Source organism: Cygnus olor, chromosome Z (assembly GCF_009769625.2).
Source record: "Cygnus olor isolate bCygOlo1 chromosome Z, bCygOlo1.pri.v2, whole genome shotgun sequence".
Classification (NCBI taxonomy): domain Eukaryota; kingdom Metazoa; phylum Chordata; class Aves; order Anseriformes; family Anatidae; genus Cygnus; species Cygnus olor.
The window spans coordinates 44,373,497-44,392,098 of NC_049198.1; the positions used below are offsets into that span (position 1 = coordinate 44,373,497).

The window sequence follows — 18,602 nt, forward strand, 5'->3', positions numbered from 1 at the left end:
TAGAAGGAGATGAGGTTGGTCAGGCAGGACCTGACTTTCATTAATCCATGCTGAGTGGGCCTGATCCCCCAGTTGTCTTGCACATGCTGTGTGATTACACTCAAGACGATCTGTTCCATCACCTTCCCTGGCACTGAGGTCAGGCTGACAGGCCTGTAGTCCCCTGGGTCCTCCTTATGACCCTTCTTGTAGATGGGCATCACATTAGCAAGTCTCCAGTAATCTTTTAACTGGAACAAAAACCTTTTCCCATTTTCCACACACCACCATAAAAGGAAACTGGAATACTCAAGATTTAAATAATTCTCAATATTATACCACTCTGTGATAACAATTTAGAAACTGTTTTAAGAGCAACCCAAATGGCCGTCTTTAAAATAAGGCAACTAATAGTAACTCACAAATATTTTGAAAACATGTTTGACTATTTACACATAGTGTTCTTTGTACACTCTACAGTAAAATACGTCAATTAAATAAAGATACAGCATGTGTTACTGCTAGAGAAAAGTGAACGCTGGGAATAAATATTCATTAGTAATTTCAAAAACAGTAAGCATGTCCTTGGTCAAAAACGTTTCAAAAATTAGTAGCATTCCAAATCACACACAAAGGCATATCCTGTTCACTGCAGGGGAAATAATATATCCATTCTTGGCTCATAACGGCTTGAATTAATTTTGCCAGCTTTTTCTCTTATTCTAGGAAGTTTAGACACTCCACTTCATACTTCAGCGACTAAAGACATCCCTTTCAGCTCAATAGTCCAAGTGCATTTCTGAATATATTGGAACATGTTGCAACAACGTGTCTTCTAACAAGAATGGGTATAATGAAAGCTTCTGCTCTGAAAGGATTTTTAAGAAATCCTGATGGAAAGCCAAGAAACCATTCTAAGACATATAAATCATTATGGCAGATAAGTCTGAGAGGACAGACGCATATAATTAGCTCTATAATGGAAATAGTATGTTTCCCTCAGCTACATTTAAAAACAGAATGTCAATTAGGCTGGTTCCTCATTACTGCTGTTCTAATTTATTCCAATGATCTGTAAAAAAACAAAAAAAAATAAGTCTGTACTTACTTCTCATACACAAGTTCATCGTCTATGCAGAAATAATGGGTATTTGCAGCTCCACTCTTTGGTTTTTGGCAGAGAATTGCAAAATAAAGGCGATCTGAAACGCAAGAAAATGTAGGGCTTTTATAAACAACCCACTTCTCCACAGTATGTTTGAAGTATTACCTGTCAGCAGAACAACTTTAAAAGGCTCGAGAATGCTCCTCAGGTGCCAGCTAACAAGGCACACCATTGCTGAGGGCCTGCGCTTGGCAGTGCTCCCTCAACCCACGCTCAAGGGACCCTACCCTGCTCCTCCTGGTGTAGGGGCAGGCCACACTGCTGCTCTCTGAGCACCACGGCCCCCATCTGGACACAGCACCTATGTTAAGCCCAGCAGTGAAATGCCCCCACACCTCTGTCTGGGCCTGGTGCCGCCATCACAGCCCAGAGGCCTCCACAGGGGTGCCTGCCCTGCCCTGTGTTCCCCTCAGTCGCGGAGGGGGGGGGGCATGACAAGCACCATTGATATTCACATAGATACAATTTCATTTATTTTATTTTATTTTTTTATGGCCTGGGGAGCTCTAGGCCCATTGAACTTTAAACACTGACTGTGCTGCTGCTGTAAATTGCTGTGCTTCTGGTAATTGGTCAATAAAAATTGATGCCTTGCAGCAGCATAGCAATTCTTTTTTGTTTGTTTGTTTTTTCCTTCCTGCTGAAAAAGCGTCATTATTGTAAAATACATGGAGTAAAATTCAAGCTTAAAAGGAACGATTATTTTTTTTTCTTTTTGCAAACTAATTGTCCAGAGTGGATATTTTTACTTTAATATCCAAACATCACCTGTATTTAAATACCAAAGTGTAACTTTTCTGAAAGAACAACCTCTTCCTAAGAGCAGAGAAAAAATCACTTCCTTTGAAATGAAAATCCCCCATGACTAGCACTTAGAAATCGTTGCTTGAATCTTGAAAAGATAAATTTGAAAATATAGTTTTAAAAAATGCTGAAAAAGTACACCATGAAAGGAGTCTGCATGCCTGTACCTCGACACTCACAACAATATTTGGGGTGGGGCTGCAGACACCCCTACCAGACAGAATACCTCTGCTAAATGCAGATTTCCATACAACGCCAGCCCAAAGTTTGGCTTACAAATTTACAGGTCAGGTGCAACCAGTGGGAAATGCACTCACTCCTGATCAAGTCAGGCATCTACTTCCTCTGGTCTCAGCTACAGCAAGAAAACCTCACGGATTTAATTTCTGATAGTCCTATCTTGCTGGCATATCAGCTGCAATACTAGCTGGGAATTGCAGCACTGCTTAGGAACTTCTGTAACTTGCAGCATTTAACAAAGCACCTCCAGAAAACTTGCCAAAGGAGAAAACCTACAGAGTAATGCTGTGGGTTAAGAAGTGAATAAACTGGCCCCGAAGGAAAGTAAGTCTGGAGAAACAAATGTGCTGACACCCCACATGGATGCAACACGTTCACAGACGGGCAGTCCTGGAAAAGTGTTCAAGCAGACTCCTTGGGGCAGAAGGAGCATGGGGATCCCACAGCTCCACTGCACCTGTCCCCACCATTGCATTCCTGCCCGTGCCGTGTCAAAACGTGTTTGTGTGAACCCGAGACTGCAGCGGGTATGCTAGCCCACCTACGGAAAAATAATAATTCAAAAAAAAAAAAAAAAAAAGCTGCTTTGCTGGTTTACTTCCCTCTGCCCTGAAAATGAGCTCTAACATGCGCATGGGGGGAAGGTCTGAGGGCCCATGAGGAAGCAAAAAGGAGAACTGAGAGGATATGATATCTAGGGATTGTGTTTAAACCGGCACTGGTAGATGAAACACATGTCAAACTACAGCCCTGAGCTATAATTTCACACTACTTCTAAACTGATTTAATGGCTAGCTGCCACCAGGTTTCTTACAAGGGAAAGTTTTCTTTTGGGTTAGATCGCTGAACCAGCCAGCCCACTGTGGGTTAGCAGTAGCCATACACTGCCATGATTTTTCCCTCAACGGCATCTGTCCTTTAGATCCACTCTAATTTTTGACTAAGATTGAGCTCTCGGTGCACACAAACAGCATTCACATTGAGGTCTGGGTAGAATGGCTGCAGCACTCAGACTGGCATGCTACCCTCTTGCATGCCAACTTCTTCACATAAGCTTTACATCACTTTTGAAAATATAAAAGCAATACAGAAAGAGTAGTACCAAATCCTCAAAAGAAAGAACAAAAAATATAAAGAAAGAAATACATTTGAATAAGTCAAAAGCCTAAAATAATCTAGCATTCTTCTCCAAAACAAGATTTGGAGTACCTGAATCACTTGTTTCCTCAGTGGTCCTACTTTTACTGAAAATTTTCAGCAGTTTTTGCGAAAATGTCCAGCAAAAATAAGAATTCATCTCTTCAGTGAACAATGTGCATGTGGCCTTTTGAATTGCTGTTAGTATTCAGTTCTGCGCTGGTATGTTTGGATTGTGTTAATTGTAGCTATTCTTAAAACACCTGAAAGAATTTAGCAAGAAACTCAAGTTTAATGACTGTACAGAACTGCCTCACAATAAGAGCAGCGTGTGTCAAATTCCAATATCCTGACAAGCTGTCCCTTCTAGTGCACTACTAACAATCGCTCCCTATTATGTAAACAGCAGGCTCCATCTTTTTAAAGTGTTTCCTACAAGGAGATTTTAGAAATAAGCTGCACAGTTTTCTCCCATGCCTGTATTTACCTTTCTACTGGCTAACCAGCCTGATACCATACAAATGGTAAATTACTCACCATGTCTATTTTCACCCGGTGTTCTGTTTTGTTTTTTTTTTTGGCAAACACATTCCCAGTTCTGTTTACGGTAACCAAGGATTAATGTGTTAATTTTTGAACATGAGTAACACAGAGAGACAAGAATTTCTTCATTAAGGATCCAATTGCAGGACCAGGGTTTATACATAAAATACACTGGAGCAGCAGTAAACTTATTTCAATAGGACTCCACAAAGGTTTGGGCTGCAGGAGAAAGGTTTCCATTTTAATATTTTTATGCTTCGTTTGTTAACTTTTCAGTATCTCATTTACATGTAATGTATTCGAGTACATCCAGATTCTTGCAAATTTCTGATAAAAGGTCATCATAAAATTATCATAAACTAGAGCAGATCTTTCTAATCGTCTTTCAGAAGAATGAGAAAGCAGGGCTTACTGCCTTCCAGGCTGCATCTGCACTGCAATTAGGAGATATGACTGCAGTACATTAGATGTACTTCAATTACATTTAATTTTGTTTGCCTCAAATAACAAAACAGTTAAAATACAGAAACATGGACTTCACTGTCGGCAATTAATTTGAGTAAGCATCCAGTGTACAAAATGAGCCTGTAGACCCCTAACTGAGGACTATGTTTCCACAGCTTTGCTACTGCTAGTACAAAAACTACTGAGATTAAAGCTAGCACAAGCGTGTCTACACAAGCTATAATAATCACACGTCTGATTTCAGTGTGCATAGAAAGAAATGCATTTTGCTTGTTTTTCAGACCTACAGTGTTCTGTGGAAGCATGCCTACAGAAAACTGAGAGCTGCCACTTCATAATCATATTCATGTGAATACAGAGATGACAAAATAATCTCCTTGCCTTTACTCTCAATAAGCCTGATGCTTCTACGGATCTGCTGTAAAGGCCTTAGAGAAAGAAATTTCAGTAATTTAAGGGGCAACTAAACACCAGACAGGCACTCGCTACAGGACAAGTCATACAAACAGCAAAGGTTATTTCAAAAAAAAAAAAAGAAAAACTCTGCATTGCTATTGTTGAACAGATGCCTCAAGATGAGAAATTCAAGGGAGGCTGACAGTACAACAAAATACCAAGTTAGTCTGTTTTGAATTACCAGGAATGCAACCAGAGAGTTATTTACTATTGTAACAGAAGTGCATTTCTAAATCCAGGGTTAGTGCCTCGTATTTTGTTATGTTGGATTTAAAGACCCCAAAATAACAGGAAGACATAAGAGAAAACAAAAGACAAATTCTGTTGCAATATCGAGATGATGAGCAAAATTGTAGAACATTTTCTTTTTAGTCATCCTATCCTTGGAAAGATTCATTCACTCATCTTTACAGCGTACTTCAAATTTAAGTGATGATACTGTTGGCAATAACAACAATAGCTTGGCCTTCTGAAAAAGAAAATGAAGACACGGTAAAGGAACTTTTTATTTAACCTCAAACCATAAAAAAATATTTTCAGGGCCACATCATGACCGACCAACAACACTGTGTTGCTTCTATGATTCTATGATTTCCTTAAACATAGTCCTTGTGCTCTGCTGCTCAGCTGATTTACAAGACTACATTACATATGTTCACGCACTTTCAGTACTGGATTAGATACTGAAAGCCTTAGACCTGCGTTTAAAATCTTAATTTTGAGACAGGCTCACCAGTAAGTGAGGTTATATTGATAAAAGATTAAATACAACTGTTGTACTGAGAGACTTGTATAATGAAAACTAATTAAAAGTATTTTGAAAATTCCCCCTAAATTGTTTTCAGCATGCCAAAAAAAATGTTTTCTTCAAAATACACAAGATTTATAGTGTCAAGCCAGCAACAGGCGAAAGACAAAGCAAAACCCTTGGACTCCATGGTTTCAAAGACAGAAACAAATAGAAAAAAAAATCAACCCACCTACCTATAAACATATTAAACCAAATGCTGTTTCACAAAACTCCATGTGACAGCGTAAGAAAGATGATTCTCAATTAAAGAAAAAAAAAAAAAAAAGGCATATATGGTACAGCTTAGGGCATTCTTTCCGGAGTTAGTTCCTCACTGTAACCAACTGTATACCCATTTAGCAGGAGGACAAACAAACATCAAGAAACGTCCCACGACGTAGTATCATTAAAACTTATTCATAGTTACTTTATTTTGGAATTAACTACCGGAGAGAGGTGAGAGAGAAACACACACCTTTTACCCAAAGTTTATGCCTTTTAATTACACATCTTCTCTAAGATGCTACTTGTAAAAATCAGAGAAGAAAATACTAGCTTTTGAGCTTCTCAAGGAGAACTGTTACATTTTCTTTAAGTCACATAAACTGCGTCTTTCAGAGATCAGAAGGATATGGGAATATGCTTCCAATAAACAGAAGCACATTCAGTACCAGCAAATTGAATTCATACCAGCCAGCCTCATGCATTAGTTGACAAAGACAAAATGCTAAAATTTACCATGTAGCTTAACAGACCAAAATAAACAGTATTTTAGAAGCACACCTTTTCTGAACTACTCTTAGTAGCAAACAAAAATATTTAGATGACCCTGATATATGGTTGATAGGCACGATTCATTGGAAAATACAGAAACACAGTAATTATTTTATTATTTTGCATAAAAAAATCCACGCATTTGATGGATTACAAACTCTGTTATGTATCAGAGCAAATGTAATATCAGGCAAGGAAAGATCCATAAATCTTTACAGCTATTTGGGTTGTTTTGTGCTCTTGTCTTCAGCAAAGATGAAAATGAGAGCAGCCTGCAATGTTCTTAATGAGTTAGGAAGTGTTTTTGTAAGCAGATAAGCTAATGCAGGTATTTTAGCCTTTACAGGTGCTGAAATATTTAGCAGTAGGTCCAATTGCAAAAGTAGGGCCTTAAGCTTTAATCTTCCTCCAGTCCAGAACTATTAATTCATTTCTCAGAACTTCATTACGAGAAGGCAGAACTGACAGTTCAAGACCTGAAACAACTTTTAAAGCAGCTGAATGAAAAGGCAAGCCTGAGGGCTCATTCTTTTAGGGTTTCTCTATTAAAAAAAAATAAGTATGTCATACCAGTGCAATGAAGATTAGGCTGTAATTGTTCCATTATTAGAAGCTTGTAAACAGCAGCCACCATGAGCAGTGAGATCAAGGCAAAATGAAATATTATTAAATATAAGAACCTACTGCATTTAATTGAGTTTGCTAAACTGTGCGCTGCCGTGAATGTCGAAATCCCACTGAAAAACACAAGTCAAATCCCAGGTGCCGAGCTGCATTATTTGAACAAGTGAACATTTCTTCGGAAGAGAAAACACAGTCGTTTGATGGGCCTATTCGGTGCCAGGAGTGTATCAACAGACCCAAGCAACTGCTGCGTGAGAGCGGCTGGAGAGACCTGTTTGCTAGAGAGCTGGGCTGGACAGGGCTGCACAGTGTTCTAGTGAGCGAAATCACTGATATCAGGCGGGCATCACCTGCCAAATTGCAGGTTTCTACATTTAACCCTAGAGCCGCACCACTGTAATTTTCGATATGAATGGTTACAGCCGAGATGTTACAGAGAAATGAGGGCTCGGAGCTGTGTGTCATTACAGACCTCGGTGTAAGCACACCGTTGCGTCCCTCTGTGCAGACCAGGCACAAAACGCTCTCTTTTAGGCTGGGGCAGTTTTATTCCACGGCAGTATCGGAGCCTTTTAAAGAGAGGCACTCGGCGTGCCTTGGGGATTCACATCCTTCCCGCACCACCCTGCCCGACTCCCAAAACACTGGCAGGGTATCGGGACTGCCTCGGCACGCTGCTGTTAGGAGACACACCGGTCTGACTGAACCACCCTGCCCTCAGCAAGGACGGGACCGGTGCCTTTTGTCCCCGTTTGCCCCCCACACGTCTGTGCTGCCGGAGACGGGAGGCGAGCGGGGCTTACTTCGCGTTCCCCCCAGAAGTAACTAACGCCGTCGTCGGAGCCGACACGGCACCGGCGGCTCATTTTTTGGGGGGTTCTTTTCCCCCCAAAACCCGCGTTTTGCGGCGCGTTCCCCTCTGACCCCCCCCCCCCCCCAACCAGCGCTGCCAACAAACTTCCCGGGGCCGGGCAGCGGCTCCGCGCCCCGCGGGCAACTTTCGCCCGGACGCCCCCCCCCCCCCCGCCGCCCCCGGCACGCCCCTCACCGGCGATCTTCACGCAGTTCTCGGTCCCGGCGGGGGGTGGCGGCGGCGGCGGCGGCTGCCCTCGCCGCTCCGCCTCGCCCCCCGCCGCCCTCGCCGCCGCGCTCCGAGTTCTCTTCAGAGCCGGCGGCGCCGGGGCGGCGCGGCGCCGGGCCTCGGCCCAGCTCTTCCGCTTCATGGCGGAGGCGGCCGCGCCGCTACGGTGGGGGCGAGGCGGCGCGGATCATCCCCGCCGCTCCCCGCGGGGATCGCGATGCCGCGGGGGAGGAGGGACCCCGCGGCGGCGGCGGCGGCTGACGCGGCTCCCCGGACACCGCCCCCTCCCGCCGCCCCGTGCACCGACGGGCCCCCCCCCCGCCCCGCCGCGGCGGCGGCGGCTCCCGGCCGCCCCCCCGCCTCGCCCCCCGCCTCTGCCGCTGATTGGGCCGGGTCCGCGTGGCGTCACCGGCGCGGAGCGGTGCGGGCTGTGACGTCATAGGGGCCGCCGTAACAGGTGGGCCCGGGGACGGGCGGGGAGGGCTCGGAGCGGAGCCGGGACGGGACGGGACGGGGCCGGGCGGCCTCGCCTCGCCTCGCCTCACAGCACAGCCTTGCCACACGCAGGGCCAGCGGTGGTCCGTCTCCCGCCTTCCGCTGCCGAACTTTGCAAAAACACTTTTTTAACACTTTTTTAATAAAAAAATTGTAAAAGCACTTTTTTTTTTGTAAAAACACTTTTTTTTTTTTTTTTTTTGCAGAGCCACTTCGTTTTGGTAGAAGCACTTTCTGCAAAAACTTCTTTTGTAAAAAACACTTTATTTTAAAAAAAAAAAAAAAAACACTTTTTTTTGGTATACTTTTTTTGTAACACCCCCCCCCCTTTTTTTTTACACTTTTTTCTTTTTTTTAAAAAAAAAAAAAAAAAACACTTTTAAAATACATTTTCTTAATCACATAGCAGACCTGGCATCGTGCTGCTGCCTTCCCCTGCCAGCATACACGGTCACCATGCACCAATGTCCCACCAGTGGTGTGGGCTCCCACCGTGGTCCGGCGAACCCACGGCTGGTGCCTTAATTATGGCTGCTTTCCTAACGAGTCCTCCTCTGTCGTTTCCCGTCTTTTTGCTGCTCTTCAAGTTGTGAGCCTTGGGGAAGAACGGGTGGGTTGTGCCGGGGTAGCGCGGAGGCCGTGGGACAGCTTCTGGCAGCGCTGAGATTGGGTGGCTTTAAGAAACGGAGCAAGTTACACCTTCATTCATTCTGATCCCTGTTAAGAGTCCTCACTTTTAGCTGTCATTTGTTTATATCTTTTTTTTTTTTTTTTTAACTCGCCAAACGCGTACTTTAAAATCGAAAGCACGGGGAAAGGTGAAAGTGAAATGACTGGAAAACAAAAGTAGAGCTGGAAACGGTGTCCTTGGCAGGGACGATCGGACAAATGAATGAGTGTGGGAGCACTGCTGATAAACTGGGTGTTCTTTCACTTCCAAAATATGTTTAAATCCCTGCATTTCTCACCTTCATTTTGCACACACAGACTGGGGCTTCCATCTCACTTCCCGACGCTTTGCCCTCCTGCGAGCCTTGGCTGTCGGACAGGCGCCGGCCGCTGTCTGCTGTGCCACCTTCCGAGAAAGCCTCCGGGCCGCCCTGCAAGAGCCAGGGTTCAAAGGCTGTGCACGGCTGCTGACAGCCCTGTTCTGAGCGCCCTTTAGTCAGAGCAGGGAACCCAGTGCAGCATGTTTACATCACTAACATCCTCTTGTTAAACACGCACTGTCCAAATGCGTATGTAATTAATAAGGGGCTAAGGGATAGCACCTTCTGGTGTAATTACATTGCTCCCCATCACTATTTTTCTTAAGCCTTTTATTTTTCATCAAGGGGCGCTGCATCTAATTTCAAGTGATCTTAATGGTGTAGAGAGCTCTCAGAAGTTTGCTCTGGGCCTGCCTTAATGGATGTAGACACAAAACTCGGTGTTTGACATACCACTTTTAGAATTGTGTTAGTGTTAAGACTGGTGAGATTTTGCAGGTGAGATATGTGTGAGGAGTGGCAGTGTACAGTGAAGGCCAAAGATCAGAAACTGCAGAGGAGGATATGCTCCTCCATAAATCTCAGAGATTTTTATTTTGAAATTGCTGAAACGTGGCTCATGCCTCAAAAGAGGGCAAATTCTACTTTAATGAAAACAATAGATTCTGAACATAAGCATTTCTAGAAAAAGAGATCATACAAAATCTGATAGAACCACAAACTAAAATGTCCTCAGCTCAGCTGTCTATGACAGAAATAACCAAGGATGGTTTTTCAGAGACCTCTTGCTCTGACAGAAAATATATACGTACACAGGAGAATGTACTGCTGCAAATATTCGTAAAAATATAAACAACCATGACCTACTCCAAAACTGACAATCTGACAAGAATCAGGTTTAAGATCCCCCTCTCCCTGTTTTTACAGACCCACCTTTTTGTATTACACAAAACAACTGCAGACAACAGATGATATATATAAAATATTTATTTAAAACTATTAAATGTATTTCATAAAGTTCAACCTTGCCAGATGCAAAAATAGTTATCGGCTTAGATCCCACTGTTTGCAACAGTGAGCTTCCAAAGTATATTTTAAATACAAGATTGCCACACAGTGCTGGAGGTTTGAAAACCACTGAGAAGTTCTGGGTTGAAAGCTGATGTGATTTAGCGAAAGGCAAGAATCCCAAGTTCTTCCCGAGCAAAACCAGATTTTAGTTTAGTGCATCCCGAAGGAAGATTTTTTAAATGTGTTAGCAAGATTGTTACATGAGAAAATAATAAGCTGTAGGAATTTTAGCAATAAGTCTCAGTTGCGTTCTAGTTTTTGTTATTTTACATGCAATGGAAATAGCACTTCAGTATCTGTCTTCAGTGCCAGTTAGTTTATTCTGTGCTCTGATAGTCTAGATATGGTTTCAGATGTCCCATAAAGATGCAAGAGTAGTGATGCTGGTGGGAATTCACTGGAGCGTTGTTCTTGTAGAGCAGAAATGAAAAATGACACATTTTCTCTGCGTCATACGTCAATAATCTGGGGTTTGTTTGTAAAATTTACTGTTTTAACTCCTGCCAGTTGCAAAACTGTGTTAATTGGAACATGATCCAACCTGTTTTTATCAAGGTGCAAAAAATGAACTTCATTACCTGGAATGGAATGAGAATAAACATGAAAATAGTTGAATACTATACTTATTTAAGGACATAAGTGAATCACAGAAGCATTCTGATTTCCCACAAGCTCTTGTACAGATGTGTGCTAGCTGTAGGTTGCACAATACACTGTATTTTAAATTACGGATTTTTAAAATTAAGTTGTAGAAATATGGGGCACTGAGGCATCTAACTGAATTAAATCTGCTGTAGCATGGTGCTTCCTAATGATTTGAGGAGATTACTTTTTCATGTGTTAGCCCCACTTCATGATTTATTCCTCTATTAAAAACACATTAAATGCCTAGAATCAAATCAAAAGCAGAATGTGGGTGCACAACACAATGTCAAAACAAAAATAAAATAAAATAAAATAAAATAAAATAAAATAAAATAAAATAAAATAAAATAAAACTTCAAGCCAGTTGTTCCATTAGGGCCACTATCAGCTTTGTGCCATCTCTGCAGGAGGTGGAATTGCACAATGGCACCTCCACGGGTTCCTTCAGCTAGCAGAATCTCACAGACTACATTACACTGTCCTTGGGAGTCCGCAGGGACAGCAGCTGAGATGGCAGCACTAAAGCAAACAGCAGAAGGAAGACTGCATTTGTTTTTCAGACAAAATAAATGGGCTCACCTGGGCCTAAAATCAGAGTTCCTCCCTGCTGAGCGGGGTCTCCTTGGAAGTCAAAAGCTGGGCCAGTCATTGCTCTCCACATACTCTTAATACTTCCCAAGAGCATGCTTGATTTTACGTGAGGGCTCTGCACTAAACAAAACAGCAAAGTACTTGTTACCTAGAAATACAAAAATACCTAGAAAGAACAACAAAATCAAACTGTTGCTGTGAATAGTTTCCTGACTACTGAAGAAATGTGATGTGTTCTGCCAATGTACAGCTTACAAGAGATGGTCTGGTGAGCCACTCCCTTCCTATTTACATTGCGATCATGGTATTTTATCAGAGCATTCTTGTTCTGTGAGTCAATTCAATGCGAGAAAAATTTTCTTACCTGATAAGTTATTACCTTCACCTCTTTTCATGCGAAGTGTTTTATAAATTTCCCTTTGTGGATCTACATACATTTCATGCGTATACCCAGTTAAACTGCAAAAGGGCTGCAAAATATGTATATACGAAAAAGAAAATAATATTTTTAAGGTTAGGATTAGTTAGGATCTACTGACAGTGGAAAAAATAGTTACACACCCCCAATTTTAAAACCTGTGACTTTGTCATGTTAAATGAAAGTGAAAGCCAAAAATTTTTAGCCCTAGAGCTTTTAGTAAAACAAAGCTCCCAGTGAAATCTGGAAAATATTTTTCCTTAACAAGTCTCAGTGGATTTTAAAACGAAAGCTTTAGTTACTTGCTTTATTCATGAACTACCAATTGCTTCATGACCTGGTTTTCTGTGGTTGCAAATGACCGTCTTTTCACTCTGAGCAAAATCCCTCAATGCAGATCATTAAGACACAATAGAATACACAATTTATTTAATGACTACCTTATTTACCTTGATGTGATGATAAGATGACTGTCCAATAACGATAAGCCTCACATTTGCTTCCTAGAACAGAACACAGGTATTGAAACTGAAAAGAGGAACTTGGTGTTTCTGCACGGCTGCAAAGCATTAGCAGTCTGGTGTTCTGTGATAATGATCACTGTGTACTGAGTTAAAATTATTTGAACTTAACATCACTGACGTATTTGGAACACACTCTTTGTCACCCACAGTTAGCAGCTACATAAATTTATTAAGTGGTAAATTACGTTTTAAAGATAACATTTAAGTTACAGGTATGTAAACTTTACGTTTTTTGTAGCATTAGTAGCATCATCTTTTCTATTGATTGCAACCTGCTTATGATTTTGGAAATGCAAAATTTCAATGCAGTTACACCTGCATCTAAAGAAGCAGCATGCAAACACTGATGTACAAACAAGTACATCTGTGATTTTCATATACTGATGACCCTTAATATATATAACTTCAATCAACATGTAGTGCTGCCTTTTGCAGGTGCAACGTTAAGCCTGAGCCTAATACAGGTCAAAACTTTATATAGATACCAATAACACATTTAATAAAGTATCAGATGTTGCTGTTGTTGTGTTGTGTTTGTTTGTTTGTTTTAGTATTGGGTATAACACTTGCCTATCCCAAACAGAATCATTTTGTTTGTTGGGAAAAGAAGCCCTCCCCTAAAAATAAAATAGTCTTACTAAAAAAAAAAAAAAAAAAAAGAAGGATTTGATTTTCCATATGTATATCTTCAAGCAGCCAAATTAAGATGTCATTCTGAGTAATGCTAATTGAACAGTTTAGAAAAATCTGTCCTGAGGAGGCGAGCTGCCAAAGAAATTACCCCTCTTCATCCCCAAGCTCTTAGTCCATCTAAGGACTGCTGTCAGCTGGGTCTCTGTCACCTGCTGTGCTGCTGTTGGAAACAAAATATGTCAGACTTGCAATCGGCAGCCTAGAAGAGACAGTTTGATCTCCCTCGTTTAGCAGGGGACCATTGTCTTTCTCTTGTATCTTCTAGCACCTGACAAATACCAGTCCACAGCAAGTCCTGTCCATTCCATTTCTCCTTTCTGTCACTCTCTAACTCCTATTTGTGCAGCTGACTGGTGGACAGGTCACACAACTGATGCAGCTTACAATTAAAAAAAAATAAAAATCACAGAAGAGAGACTATTTGTAATCTGAATCACTTTTCTGATCTCGTTCCGTGCACAACCAGCATTCAGCTGTAGCAGCATAATGGGATGGGCAGTAGTCAGTGGTCAGAGTAGACAGCTGCCGGGGCACTGCTAATACCAAAAGAAATGCCTGTCAAATGTTGTCTAATTGTCTGGGTAGAAAAAACAGCATCAAGCTAACAGTGCAAAGAGAAATAATGCTGCTGCAACAGAGCATGCAGTGCAATAAATCCCTGTCTCCCAGGCAGATGCATTATGGCAAATGTAGCAAAGAAGGAAAGCACTAACTTACTCCTGAGCTTTTGTCTGATTCCTTGCAGGTTTAAGCCTCGTGCAAGCCCGCTGCAGGAGACAACTGATCAGCTGGACTGCAGCAACCCCCCATACAAACACGCACATGGGGTGTTGTACTTACTTGTAAGTAACTCCTGGGGACTTTTGCCAGGTCTTCCACATACTCCTTACAGGTGTAACACAAAAAACTCTGCAACACAGCCAGTTGGATGTGTCACAAACGGACGTTACTGCACAGCAATGAAGCACCTCATTCTGACTTCGGCACAAACTGTTTTGGAGGTGACCAGGAACTGGGAACACGACATAAAAGTTCACTGCAGTCACCAAACGTGGGTTAGGCTCCTGGTTTCACCCCAGCCTCAACAAGCACACCCGGCGTGGGGCCTTGCTAGTGTTTTTATCCCTAGGAACCTAAGAGCCGGCTTGTCAGCTGGGAAACCAGGGAATGGCATCCTTGCTTCTCTAAGGACAGGGCTGAAGAACTGTTTGGTCTGGGATGAAAACCGCATCGCTTTGCCAAAATGCGGGGGGCTCTGCTGCCTGTTTTCCTCCCTCCCTGCAAGCTCCCACCCTCTCGAGTGACTCCCCCAGGGCCTGAGGCGTGCGGGCCCGCCCTGCCCATCGCTCCCCGCTCACCCTCACGAACACCACGATGGCCTTCTGCTCCCCGTACAGGGCGGCGAAGGGCACCCTCCGCCCCTCGCCGTCCGCCACCAGGCAGCGGGACGCCTCCCGCAGCTCCGCGGCCTCCGGGCGGGGCGCGGCGGACGCCCTGCGGACCTGCTCCGTGACGGGGGGGGCCGGCTGCGAGGACATGGCCGACAACGCCGCCGTCCCGTACCCGGCCCGACCTGGCCCGGCCTTCCCGCAGGCGGGGAGGGAAAGGCGGAGCCGGTCGGGGGAAGCGCCGGGGTCGGGTGGGAGGGCATCGCCTGGGCCCTGCGCCCGGAGCTGGCTGGGGATGAAGGAGGAGTCGGGTAGGTTGGGGCCTCCGAGGGGACGGGGAGGGAGATCGGCTACTAGATGCCTGCCTGCCAGCGGGGGACGTGCACTGCATGTGCGGAAAACACTGCAGCTCCCAGGAGGGGTGGGTGAAGGGAGGCAGCGCCGCACCGCCTCCGGTTCGGGGCACCCTGTGCAGGGTGGTGGTGTCGGAGGGCTGTGAGCGAGCCGGAAACTTCTGTTTTCCGGGAACTGTCGAGCTACAGCACAGAAAGTGCAGACCCTGGTTGCTCGCTGAAGTAAGAGAGACAAAACTCGGCTGGACTCCGGCAGGTGACCTGCAGAGGATGGAAAGCACACAGAAATGAGTGAACTCAACAGTTCGTGAAAAAAGAACACCACCAGTCCTGAGGAGTAGCCAGGTCTCTTGGACGGTTGTGTTAGCTGGCACTTTATGAGGAGGACTGCACCTTCATTTTCACAGAGGGCAGAAAGGAAGAAGTGCCAGAGGGAATACAGCTGGAGCGAATAGGACCGGGACATCGCTGGGAGTTTTGTCCTTTATGAAGCCCCCGATGGTGTTCATCCCAGAGTATCTTGGCAGACTTCCACAGTGTCTGTAGTGTTAGTGTCACATAAACTCGTGTATGTTTATGTAAACTCATGAAACTTTGGATTAAGCCCATTGCTTTTATACTACCAGGAGAGAGTGCACAGAACAGGTTAATCCCCTCACCACATCAGTCTTTTGACTACACAGACTAGTGCTATGCTGCCCTCAATCTTCTGTTTCCTAGATTAAGCAACCTCTCCCCCCACCCCTTTTTTTGTTCTATAATGTCTTCTTATACACCATTTCTAGAATAAATGTTTTGTATTTTCCTCTTGCCTTCCTAGATGGTTTCTGTCATGCCTGAAGTTCAGTGCCTGAAACTAGAAACAGTGTTTAAGTGTTAGCTTTAGTCCATGTGTTGGGCCTGTACATCTGTTTAAGTATGCTGGCATTGTGGTTGTGCAACAGCATTATATTATTGACTTACTTTCGGCCTGAGAACCACTATAACCCCCAGCTGCTCAGCTCCAGACCTTCCCTAGATGAGAGTGCATTATCACCACTTCTCATAGGACAGTTGGTGGAAGAAATTCTCTCCACCTTCACAATGTCTGAAAAGTCAGACGAGCTCTGTATAAAACCTTTACCTAGGATGATATAACATAGCTGGTCCCCCAGCTGGGATACTTCCTAACTGTTTTAAAATTGTTGTCAAAAAGTACTTAAGGACGCATAAGGTGCTTTATGCCAAGTTAACAATAATGACAAGTCAGCTCTAGTTCGTAAACAACAACATGAGGGAAAGTGATACCTGGCTGATGTAGCTGCTAACAAGTTTCTGGCACATACCTGCAGGTAAAACTGTCCAGCTGCTGGTACAACCCTCTTGTTTCAGTAATAAAATTATATTTCATGGTATAGATCCCACTGGTGTCTTTGCTAGGATAAATGTTATTGTCATCATAATACTTTGCTGAGACAGCAAATCACTGTTTGAATGTTAGTAAAGCACTTCTTGCATATTTGCTTATGGCAGTTTACCTCAAGGACTAATCTTGCAGTCCAGTATGCTCTCACAGTGAACTCAAATTGATACAGAATTTCTGAATGTTGTGAAATGTATGTTCTGTTAGATAAGGGTTTGAACAGTATTAATTCCCTGTTGCTGTTGTCAGACTCCTTTGTTCACTTAATGGTTACACATATTTTATGCTGTCAGTTGGAGCACTTCAGCCAGCGGCTCGTAAGCCAAATTTGGGCCGTGCTGCATCACTCTGGCTCTTCAAAAGCATTGATGTGGAGTGGCCTGCCCTTGACTACTGCAAGATGTATCAAAGCCGGGAGAACTGGTGACTTTTGACTTGCTTTGCTCTTTATCTTGAGAATGAAGTGGGCAGGCTGTGTTGTGGCTGCAGTAAAGCTGCTGGGTATCGCAGACTATGCTGTGCAGGGCACAGGGGCACAGCTCAGCTGTTGGTCGACAGCAGAGCTGGGAGCAGGGCCCTTGTGACTGCAGCTGGAAATCAGAGCCTGCAGAGGAGGCAGCGGTAGCCCTGCATAGGACCTGCTGCCAGTCCTGAGTAGGGTGCAAGTGGGGCTGAGCCCTCTGATGAAGAATTGGGCAGTGGGGTGTCACAAACTCACAGGACACTGTTCCAGCTCAGTCTGTGCATGGCTGGTCTTATGCCTAGACTCCAGAGAGGTCATTATCACTTGATTTTAAATTACATTTCTGAGGAGGCCAGCCCATCTGTTAGAGCTGGTAAACATTACTGCCTAAGATCTGCCTCCAGACTTTGCTCTTTTATGCAATTTGGATGCCTTAAACTAGCTGAGGAATCATGTCCTTAGCACGTGGTTTCAGCATTGTGCTGCTGATGGCTAGCAGCTTTCACCCAAGGATATCCTCTAAAGCATTCTCAAAAGCCCCTCAAATGGCGTGGTTCTGCTTTTTAATGGAGTATGATAGAAGTGTTAGTAACTTACAAATACCAATTACCTCCATCCCCTGTTTTACAGAAAAAGAATGGGAACTGAGCACTACCATGTTCTCTGAAAGAGAAGGTACTCAAAATTAGCAGTCACTTTTGAAAGCTGAAGCTTAAAGTCATTCATTTAAGTATGCTTAACAAAAATAAAGATATAAATTCCAGTGACTTAGAAGGAAAGAAAGACTCTACATCCGTTGACTTAAGATATTCTGGGCAATATGAACAGTCTACAAGTGCAGTCTACCAAAACTGTAAAGTCTGTCCACATGAGCTATGATTAGGGAGACTACTCTTCTCCTTTCTGCTCTTTTCTTTACATTTCTTAAATACAGAGGGGATGAAAAACACACTCATCAGTGTTGTCTTATTTTTTCAGTAATTTAAGGAGAATTAATTAGTACATTGGCATTATTAATCATGATGTAGCATTCAAGATGCAAGTCACTTTCTTCACAGCAGTGCAATTTACAGTCGCAAAGAGAAATTTAGCTAAATATTTAATTAGCCAAGAGCTGGGTTGCTTTGTGTTGGGGATAGGAAATTCAGATTCCTACCATTTCAAGGGGAAGAAAAATAATTACACACAGATGTGGAATAATTTATTTGCTCTGTATTGGCTAGTAAAACAAAATACCATCTGTAATTATGTAACCTGAATCCCTTTATTTATAACAGCTGTACAAAATATCTGACAAGACTGCTGTGGCCTATACAAGTAGTATGCCACACTGTTTAGTGTGTAGTGTGTATTTGTAAAGCACCATGTTATTATCAATTTACTGCAAGATTGTTTATTGTTCTTGTTTATCTGAGTTTTATTAAGCTAGAGATGCTGTGGTTATTAATGATCTGCTGAAATAAATCAGCGCTTAGAATTCTAGAATGAAAGTATTATGCTAAGTGTTAACTA

The 18,602-nt window shown here is 43.3% G+C and overlaps 2 protein-coding genes across 8 annotated transcripts in view; both read right to left on the reverse strand.

Moving 5' to 3' along the window:
- The window catches only part of CDC14B (cell division cycle 14B), a 46,203-nt gene extending 37,884 nt beyond the window's left edge, over nt 1-8,319 (reverse strand). For 3 of the 5 annotated variants that reach the window (XM_040540340.1, XM_040540339.1, XM_040540343.1), the window contains exons 1-2: nt 8,026-8,319; nt 1,088-1,181 (exon numbers count right to left, since the gene is read on the reverse strand). In XM_040540340.1, the coding sequence (XP_040396274.1) occupies nt 1,088-1,181; nt 8,026-8,200 (269 nt within the window). In that variant the 5' untranslated portion in view covers nt 8,201-8,319. The remainder of the gene's footprint in view (nt 1-1,087; nt 1,182-8,025) is intronic. The other 2 variants (XM_040540338.1, XM_040540337.1) reach the window with 2 other exon arrangements.
- A 2,195-nt stretch (nt 8,320-10,514) lies between these two features.
- Nucleotides 10,515-15,956, reverse strand: PRXL2C (peroxiredoxin like 2C). 3 transcript variants are annotated; one of them, XM_040541581.1, is made up of 6 exons: nt 14,843-15,928; nt 14,325-14,393; nt 12,717-12,770; nt 12,214-12,319; nt 11,838-11,969; nt 10,515-11,191 (listed from the first exon to the last, which is right to left on the reverse strand). In XM_040541581.1, exons 1-6 carry the CDS (start codon nt 15,689-15,691, stop codon nt 11,064-11,066), a joined length of 1,338 nt encoding a protein of 445 aa, XP_040397515.1. In that variant the 5' UTR covers nt 15,692-15,928; the 3' UTR covers nt 10,515-11,063. The 3 variants fall into 3 exon arrangements, with proteins under 3 accessions (XP_040397515.1, XP_040397516.1, XP_040397517.1); XM_040541582.1 differs by lacking the exon at nt 14,325-14,393 and having other exon boundaries at nt 14,843-15,934; XM_040541583.1 differs by lacking the exon at nt 10,515-11,191 and having other exon boundaries at nt 11,838-11,964; nt 14,843-15,956.
- Nucleotides 15,957-18,602: the final 2,646 nt, after the last annotated feature.

Excerpts from the sequence above, each read along its gene's own strand:
- PRXL2C (XM_040541581.1), bottom strand. The coding sequence starts at position 15,691 with ATGTCCCGGTCCTATTCGCTCCAGCTGTATTCCCTCTGGCACTTCTTC. Across the intron at positions 12,771-14,324 it reads TCCCCAGGAGTTACTTACAA|GAAGCAAATGTGAGGCTTAT; the intron begins GTAAGTACAACA and ends GTTCTGTTCTAG. Across the intron at positions 11,192-11,837 it reads AACTCTGATTTTAGGCCCAG|GTAATGAAGTTCATTTTTTG; the intron begins GTGAGCCCATTT and ends ATTCCATTCCAG.